The sequence below is a fragment of the Cibotium barometz genome, chromosome 4 (assembly GCF_041138505.1).
Source record: "Cibotium barometz isolate CiBa-2024 chromosome 4, ASM4113850v1, whole genome shotgun sequence".
Lineage (NCBI taxonomy): Eukaryota > Viridiplantae > Streptophyta > Polypodiopsida > Cyatheales > Cibotiaceae > Cibotium > Cibotium barometz.
The window spans coordinates 25,103,333-25,112,649 of NC_141049.1; the positions used below are offsets into that span (position 1 = coordinate 25,103,333).

Below are 9,317 nucleotides of genomic sequence, written 5' to 3' on the forward strand. Positions count from 1 at the left end.
TAATGGAGAAACATGTTGAATAATAATTATTATGAGGGCCACAAAACAAAGATTAAGAGGATTTTGGAAATCTCGAGTTTCCCAAGGAGAGGAGAGTTAATGTGACATGACGTTAGGCGTTAAGGGGCCATAAAACCAGCTATTAATACAAGTGATGCAAAAACCAGGAAATTATGGTTAGGGAGGGTGGCCATACATAATACTCGGATTAACGTTAATACTGGGGCTCGGAAAGCAAGGCAATGGCGAGTACATATCTGTGAGGAGTCGTAAGAACTGTGAGAGTCTTGTGACTGGAAGAAAGCCTGCTTTTTTCCCGCTTTTTCTTTGGCTTTTTCTGCTCCCTGTAGCTCTTGTTGTCTTGTGCTGGTTCTCAGTGCTCCCCAATTTGCCTCTGTAGCCATGACTCAGGTTGTGCTTTTGCTTTTCTACTGTTATTGTCTCATAATGCTCAAAACTAGAATTTGCAGAAAGCGCTTTCCTATGCATGCTTTTTCTCCCTCTTCCCTATGCTCTCTCTAAGTTCTCCATGGTTTGTTTGTTTGTTGCTTTTGGCAGACTATAACACTCAAGGTCTCCATTGACTGTGATGCCTGCAAAAGGAAAGTCAAGAAAGCTCTTGATGGAATACAGGGTATGTTGGCATCTATGCATTGTTAGGTGATATTTCCATAATGATTTGCATGGAAAGGTTTTCACGTTGATGTACATGAAAAACGTGTACTATTTAGACGTATGGTAGCATTATGCAAGTTGGGTTTGCATTATACATGGGAGCTTTCAGCTGATGTAACTCATGGAATCATGCGTGATGAGTGTGCAGGAAGCTCTTCATGGTAAAATAGAGTGTATGGCAGAGGGTTTGATGGACCTCTTGTATAATGAGTGTGTATGAAGCTCTCCATGGGATAATAGAGGGTATGGTAGTAGTGTGCACTATGCATGGTTTCTCTTCTACTGTTTCTGAAGATCTTATGGAAATTGAGAGTACATGATATGAATGAAAAATCTATTTTTCAAAGCCTCTGATGGATTGAGAGTATGATAGCATTATGCATGGCTGCACAGTAATTGATGAAAGTCGGAAAACCCATATAATAAATTTTTTAATCGGTCATTGGTGTTCGTGATAATTTTTGAAATGTTGGGTTTTTTTTGGGGGGGGGGGGGGGGGGGGGGTTGGTTATGTGGGAGGCAGGTGTGGAGACCATTGATGTGGACATGAAGAATGAGAGGGTGACTGTGGTAGGGTCTGTGGAGCCCAAGGTGCTGGTGAAGAGGCTTGCAAAAGTGGGCAAAAAGGTGGAGCTCCCAGGGGGCCATGGGAAGGGAGATTACAACAACAGTAATGATAATATCAACAATAATAGCATCAATTATGGAAAAGGAGGCAACAAGAACAAGGGTGGCTCAAAGGGTAAAGTGGCCTCTGCAGACGACATGGATTCAAACGAGGAAATGCCACCCACAGAAGTCTATGCCCACATCTTTAGTGATGAGAATGCAAACTCTTGCTCAGTTATGTAAAGATAAGGCCTTAAGACCATAGCCACTTGCCTTGGCCCCTGCACTAGCCAATTTTGGTCCCGTCGCACGTGCTGGTTTTGGCCCTCCCCATGTTATGGGCCCCGCTTTATGTAGTTTTGGTCCCCTCTCACGTGCTGGTTTTGGGCCTTATCATGTTTTGGGCACCCCCTTATGTTGTATAGGAAGTGGGTGAACAAGGCCATGCCATGTTCACCTGCATCCTCTAATTTTGTTAAAAGGTTCCCATTTATGATGTAAGGTTTATGTAAATTTTGAGTGCAATATGTATGTAAGGTGCATTATGTAAACTTTTTTTTTAAAGTTGTAAAATGTTGGGGTTTTTTAATATAAATTTCATCATTTGCTCCATTGCCGAGATCTACCAAACTAATAATTAAGTCTTGTTAACCCCTACATGCAATTTAAAAATTAAAAGCCATAGTGATGGAGCTTTCGGGTGCAAAGCCATAGTGATGGAGCTTTCGGGTGCAGATACACTGCAATAATGCTACCAGTGAGAATCCCAAGCAACCGGCTTTCGAGGGGTGTTTCAAGATTGAAATCTAGCCTAGTAGGCTGTCACTTAAACTATCATTTAAACTAAAAAGTAGGCCAGATGTTGATGCCTCAATTCTTGGGATTCTTTTTTTCCCAGAAGGGCTCTGTCATATGTACTGGATTCTTATTGTGTCAAATCCATCCGGCTATGTACATCCCCTTTACCTTTATGTTTTTGCTTATCCTCTCGAAAAAGAAAAACAAAAAGAAGGAAGCCAAACAATCCCACCCACCTAGGTCTATAAACTCTGACCTGTTAGGTAGGCAATGTCAGATAAAGCCTGCCACCAATGATGGTTCTGCACATGCATCTCTCCAACGTACATAAAATGACATGTATATTTCCAACTGACTTGGAATAATGCTATGGGTTTGATGGTCTAACAATGATTGACTATGTAACCCTGTTTATAAGCATCATGTCATGAGTAGAGAAGATATCCTACATTGGAATGGTCAGTAGCTATTCTACATCGGACCTGTTAGTTGCTGAGTCATATTTATCAAATTGATGACACCTCGTGCAAAGAGGGATTGAATGCCTGGGTACAAGATGCGACTTGCTCAATAGGTGCAGACATTGGCGTCTAAATGTGTACTAAAGAGTACTTGGCATGTTGCATGTGGCAGCTGGGTGTAAGAATGGAATATGGTTGGATATTGGTGTGTGCTTTTTTAGCTCAAGTCACTTTCGAACCTTTGTGAATTTGAAATAATTTACTTATATGAAATCCACTCTAAAGACCAAGAAATGCCAAAATACATATAAATATAAGGTCTTGAGAGAAGTTTATACATACTTACAAAAACCATCTAGGCAACATGTTGAATGATTATATAGTCAAAGACTTGAATATCCAGCTTTGATTCTGGTTGCATCTTCACAATCTCCTGAAAGATGATGCAAGGCTCCATACCAATCAAAAGATGCGAAGTACTGGTAATATTTCAAATTAACAAGATGAGAGTACATTTGTCACTTCACGTGGGAAGGATTGGGGTTCCACTTGCCATCTATAATACAAAGGAAGAAGTGGGAGGTAAGGTTCGATAAAAACCCGAAATCCTCTTCTAGGTTTATTTGTAAAGGGTTTTTACCAGAAAAGCCACTTCTCTCCACCAAAATGCCTTCCAATTTTGTTTGGATGCGAACTTTGAACTTTCAAAAAAAAGATGTGGCCTACAATGGCAATCTTGCATCATTCAATCATGATTCAAGCCTGATTAAGTAAAAATGATTTCACAAAGATGCAAGAATAGTACTTGGAACTTTATTTCTATGTTACATGATAGAGCTTTATTTCTATGTTACATGATATTCACTTGGCCTTGCTATTAGAAATATTTTGATGTGTTTGGGTGAAATATAAGGTTATACTTCATCTGTGAGTGCTAAAGGCATATGCAAATTCCCAAGAAAGCTCCAAGTGAGTGCTGAATTAGTGCAAATTCCTCTGAAAGTTAGAAGAAAAAGATGGAATTTACACATTTTTTGTCCCTATAAACAAGTCGGATGGGTTCAAACAATTCCTGAGTTAGTTCCAAGAAAGTGAGTACTGGAGTGCGTGCAAATTCCCACAAAAGTTACAAGAAAGATGGAATTTACAGATTTATTCCTATGAAAAGTCGGATGTGTTCGAACCTGTGCATGTTGGCAGGCCAAGCTGACGCCGCTCTAGCGAGATATGATTAACTCTTATATGACAACAAAAAAACCTTCAAGGCACAAACACAGATACAGAAAGGTTCAGGAACCAAGAGCAGAGGGCTACCATAGGGTGCAAAGTATAATTTTCCCACATGAAAGAACAGCCTTGCATAAAAAAAGCACACCACCAAAAAAACCCCCTTTAATATACCTGAAAGCTACACCACCAAAAAAACCCCCTTTAATATACCTGAAAGCTATCAAGAAACATTACTTTGCTGATGGCAAGATTGAAAAAGCATTGAACAAACAACTCCAAAAAAGTATGGTGTGATCATTTTTAACAGTACATTTTCATGTCGGGAGACCTTTGGGCTCCATAATCATGAGAAAAAAAGAAGCTGCACATCATGTCAGCTTCATGGTTTATTCTTGAAATGGAGCCAAAACCTTCAAGCATATACAAATCTCATGTTAACAATTACACTTTCACGATTCCCTTTTTCTTAAGGTGCAGACTAGCATTCCACTAGTCCTTGTTGGCAAACATGAAGAGAAACGATAGGCTGATGTGCAACACAGGACTGGCAGTTGGTATCACATGTCAGAGTCATATTGAAAGCTTGATTCCCTGTTTGGTAGCCAAGCCATATGTACGACAATCTGGCTAATGTTGCTGACGCCTTAGCAACTCCAATAACACTCTTTGCAGTCATTATACGCACTTTATATGCTAATCCCAAGTCGCCCTGGAGCTCATTGCCAGTAAGGTTGGTATCTTGTTTCTCCTTGTAACCCTCAAGATCCGATAGATTCACGAGAACAGGCGATTCTCCACAGCAGCCTGTGTCGTGCTGACTCAGCATCACCACCTCACCATCATCACCAACGCATAGGCTCTTGTATATCGGCCACTGTTTTGGTATGGAGAAAAACGGGGCCATGTTGGCTTCCTTTACGAAGTGCTGGTACTCACTATACCTTACAACAGCCTGCATTTTCAAACTCAATATTTTTTTTAAAGATTCTAAACCATACCTTTAATAAGGAAGACATAATTGCAACAAATTAAAGAGGAAAACCATGTTGTACAAAGAAGCATAGACTAGGATATGAATGATGTAATGCTGTCTTCCTCTTTTTGCAGAAAGCAGCATAGATGTAAGACTTCTTAGCTAAATTTATTTTCCTTTTCTTTAAAAAAAGAGGAGGAAAACCTTCCACTGGGAAGCTGCCAATAGGACACGTGGTCTCTTGGAACGAACGTAGTTGAACGCATCAAATGGCGTCATTCCTCTGTACTTCACCTGTTGAACCAATGCCGAATTCATAATATGCAGCCCATTTATCATCCTCAAAGCTAGCATGTAGTCCAAAAGCAAACAAGTGTACTAGGTCATTTTTCTTACCAAGTAGCAGAGGACGATGGTCGTGCTTCTACCGCGCCCTGCTTTGCAATGCACATAGGTTGCCTTCCTCTGTTCTACATTCTCTGCCAAAGATAAAAAGTATTTAGATGTGAAGAGCTTCTGTGAAGGCCTGCCACCAAAACCAGTAGAAAATCATGCCAGAGGTGGTCCATTGACACCATTGGTGAGCTTTGCTTTTTAATCCTCACCATGAATGAAGTCAACAGCACGTTGGATATCATCAAAAGACGGTGCGAAGAGATAGTCTTGAGTAGGAATCACAAGGTGCTTGATCATTTGACTCTGATATGCAAGTCAAACTGCAGTTACATTTCAAGCAAAAACATAGATAGAAGGTGCTTGGTGCATTAAAAACTTTACCATGAATCTGCATGCAGCCATGAGAGAGAGAGAGAGAGAGAGAGAGAGAGAGAGAGAACCTCATAGAGAGACGACGATACTAGTGTTTCATATGACTCATTCAAAGTGATGACAGCCTCTACTCCGAGGTCCTTCAAGCGAAGAACATCTTTAGGAAATGGAACCGCACCTAGAAGTACGAACTGAACAAGAAAAAGAGAGGAAAACTCAATCAAACTTTGATGATATCTAATCCACCCTCCATAAAGTCCATACTTGCTAAATGAGGATCATTTCAAACATTAAATTCAGCTATCCAGATTAAGCTCCTAGGCCTCACTCCACTCCTGTTTTTTTGCATGTAAGACAGGATCTGCAAAATCAAATAACACAAATCATAAACCTATCCATCAAACACACCACCTAGCCAAAAACTTGAGACTTTGAGAGCTAGCTTTCCAGCTTGAGGTGAAGGCCATCTCGAGCCAAAATTTCAACAGAATCATGCATGTATGCAGCACGGTAAATCCCCCCTTTGATAGGGTCTTTTTAAAGATAATACTGGCTGCCTGGTATTACATATACAGGGTTGGGGGACATAGCATCACTGGGGGATTTTGTGGAACGATCCCATACTTGCCTCCAGGTAAAACCCAAGTGTGATTTTTGTTTAGACATTCTGCTGTGAGGCCAGCATGTTTTACATGCATGGCAGAATAAGTACCTTTCTTGGCCGCTAGAATTGAATGACATTCATACCCGCATGTCTCAAGGGGCTATGCTCCTACATCGCCTTCCATAGATAATTTACCTTGCATAATTTTGTTTACTTTTTTTTTTTGAAAAGATAAGGCAAACAGACGCTTCAAGTCAGGGAGACTTGCCTCCCCCTCCCCAAGGGACTGCAAATACAAACTAGACCCCAAGGGTCCCCCCATTGCATCAGGTATGGAGTCATTCCAAAGGAGTGCTTGGGTGATAACCATGAGCCATGACCTGATGATAGATGCCACGAAGCATCATAATATCAGAATATCTGACTCAATGAAGATCCATCAAAAATTCACCCACACTTCACGCTTGCCAGGCATGCATCGCCTGGGCTCATAAGAGAGTGAATTCTTCTATGGCTGATCCACTGGAAGAAGGCTATAATGTAGTCATTCTAGAACCTGTAGAACTTCAACCACTCAACTACTATTCCCTTGAAAAAGTGATCCCTTGCTGCTTCTTCCAATGAAAATAATAGAAACTGCCATTCAAAGCGCATCTTGTTCATGTGAGGGTAGAAGAACAATCTCATCAACTATCCACAAAAATGCTCACTTGCAACCCTCTTATGTAGCATAAGCAAGACAAGTCACTTTGTTGGGCATCTCAGAGAAATTCTGTCAGATTGGGTTCAAACTTGTTAGACCCCCTGGAGATGGCGAATGCTGCATTTATCTGGTAACACCATCCATTAAAGCGCATTGACTTTAAGGACTTAGGCATCTTCAAAAATTTATTCTCGTTTTTAACCCCCCCCCCCCCCCAAAATAATAATAATAATAATAAATAAATAAATAAAAAATAAATAAATAATCTGGGCAGGGATACTTGCACAGGTTTATTATCAGACCACGGTAAATTCAGCCTTTTAGCCCATCTACACAGTGGAGAGTTCTTTTAGAGAAGCTTATTCAGCAAAGCAGCTATGGTAAGAACACACAAGCAAAAGGAAATGGATATGGCGCTTTCAAGGGGCTGAAAACACCACATCAAAAGGATGAGAAAGATGGAAGACTTGATCTAAACTGAACTTCAAAACTAGGGTGCAAATGGGAAATGGAAGGTGTTGTTGGGGAAATGGCTGAAAGTGCAGAGCGAAATATGGCTAAAGGCACTGTTATGGGAATGGAAATGGGGAAACAGCTGAAACGCGTTTGTTGAAACACTTTTTCCCCAAAGTAAAGGATGTTCCGGCTTGGAGACCTCGTTTTGGGGCGTTTCACATAACTATGCAACAAGAAAAGAAAAAACAATCTAGTTTCAACTGCCTTATAGAATTTGTTTTCTTTTAATGAGTACCTCACCATGCAAAGTAGTGTTTTTTTTTTGGGGAGTTTTTAGAAATTGAAGATTTATGAGAAATTTGGCTAATATTCCCACTCATTTATCATATGTTGGTCACCTTAAAAACCAATGAAGGGGCTGAGAGACTGGATGGTCACTAAATTTTTAGAGTATATATAGATTCCAAACTGAAAATGAGCGAGGAATCAGGGAAGGGGCTTGAAAAGGGTGGAGGGTTGCAACCTTTGGCTATAGATTCCATGAGGGGGCTTCACAAAAAGAAACACTGATGTATGAGGTAGCCTTCTCCCCCTAGAGCCACCAGCCAGAGGAGAAGAGCACCCCTTTCCCTTTTTTCTCAGTTTCCTTGATTATTACTCCCCTCTATGGAGCTGAGCTTGTACTTAGCCAGCATGACTGTTTTGTTTGGTAAAACACTGATGCAAAGTACAAGAGATAAAGTTGGGATGCAAGAGGTGACGAAAGAATGGGGTTTTTGTCATGCCAAGTGTCTCATTTGTGAATGTGGTTCTATTTGAGGAGAATGGATACCTTCACTTGTTGAAATAACTAGCGCCATCCAACCATAGTAGAAGGTAGGCTCAGCTATATGCATGCTGAAAAATCAAGGTTCTCTTTTGGTCACTCAGAAGAAGTCTCGTTATGGGAAAGTTAAGCCAGTTTGAGCTCCATAGAAGACATGAAATTACTTGGGTGGACAGTTTCAGTCAACATGGAGTGAGCATGCACTTCATTTAAGATGCAATTTCTCATGGAGAACCTCCTTTAGATCTTTATTGATGATAAGCGCCTATAGTTCCATGCTTGTAGAATCACCATCAGAGTTTGCATGGGGGGGGGGGGGATCCACAGTCATGGAGTACCCAAGGGAAAGGGAAAAAGAAAAAGAAAAAGCCATGATGGGGTTGAAAGCAAATATGCTTAGAATGAGCTGATCTGATAATTGCAATTAGAGGAATATGCTGACAAAATTTACCATGATCTGATCTGATAATTATGATTAGATTAGCAAAAGGATGGAATAAGATCAATTTTATTTGATGTTGGGGGATAATGGGAAGAAGCAAGGGAGATACCGGTTCGATCTGATCCCACCATCTGAAATCTGCTTCGAATTTGTTGCGGACAACGTTGTAGAAGAGGGTGGGGTAGAAGAGGAGTCTGGCGCCGGCGCCGACGAACAGTTTCACGGCCAGACGCTGAGAGTTCACAGGACCTTCGACGCCCTCCTTCTGCTTCTTCGGATCCGAAGACGAACTGCAGGCTGCATCCCCATCTTCCAACTCTTCAATCAACATTATTAACAGAGATCAACAACCTGCATATGTATACAGATATCTATCTATATATCACACAAGACTCTTTTCCATCTGTGTTTGCATGTAACCCCTTGCACGCCATCGCCTACTGCCACTGTTTTGGATCAAACCACTATTAGATCTGTTTTGGATCAAACCACTATTAGATCTGTGTGGATATTGCCTACATTGGGTTTTGTGGGCGCTCTCCCCCACTTTAATAGGAAAAAGGAAGAATTTGGTAGGTACATGGTTGAATGTTTGGTTGGTAAAAATGTTTATCAAACTTTTATTGTTTTATTTGAGAGATTAATCACTATATATTATATAGAGTCAATCAAGTGCAACAAGTTATATATTGTTTTATTTGAGAGATTAATAACTATATATTATATAGTATCAATCAAGTGCAACAAGTTATGTTCGAACCTGCATCAACCT

At 40.6% G+C, this 9,317-nt stretch overlaps 2 protein-coding genes across 2 annotated transcripts; one reads left to right on the forward strand and one right to left on the reverse strand.

The window, feature by feature from the left end:
* Positions 1-255: 255 nt before the first annotated feature.
* Positions 256-1,780, forward strand: LOC147639079 (heavy metal-associated isoprenylated plant protein 20-like). The gene is made up of 3 exons (XM_086787236.1): positions 256-411; positions 559-634; positions 1,199-1,780. Exons 1-3 carry the CDS (start codon positions 403-405, stop codon positions 1,525-1,527), a joined length of 414 nt encoding a protein of 137 aa, XP_086643362.1. The 5' UTR covers positions 256-402; the 3' UTR covers positions 1,528-1,780.
* Positions 1,781-4,047: 2,267 nt separating this feature from the next.
* Positions 4,048-9,068, reverse strand: LOC147639080 (phosphatidylglycerophosphate phosphatase PTPMT2-like). Its single transcript, XM_086787243.1, has 6 exons — positions 8,655-9,068; positions 5,583-5,705; positions 5,352-5,445; positions 5,143-5,225; positions 4,951-5,040; positions 4,048-4,725 (listed from the first exon to the last, which is right to left on the reverse strand). Exons 1-6 carry the CDS (start codon positions 8,874-8,876, stop codon positions 4,252-4,254), a joined length of 1,086 nt encoding a protein of 361 aa, XP_086643369.1. The 5' UTR covers positions 8,877-9,068; the 3' UTR covers positions 4,048-4,251.
* Between the last annotated feature and the right edge of the window lie 249 nt (positions 9,069-9,317).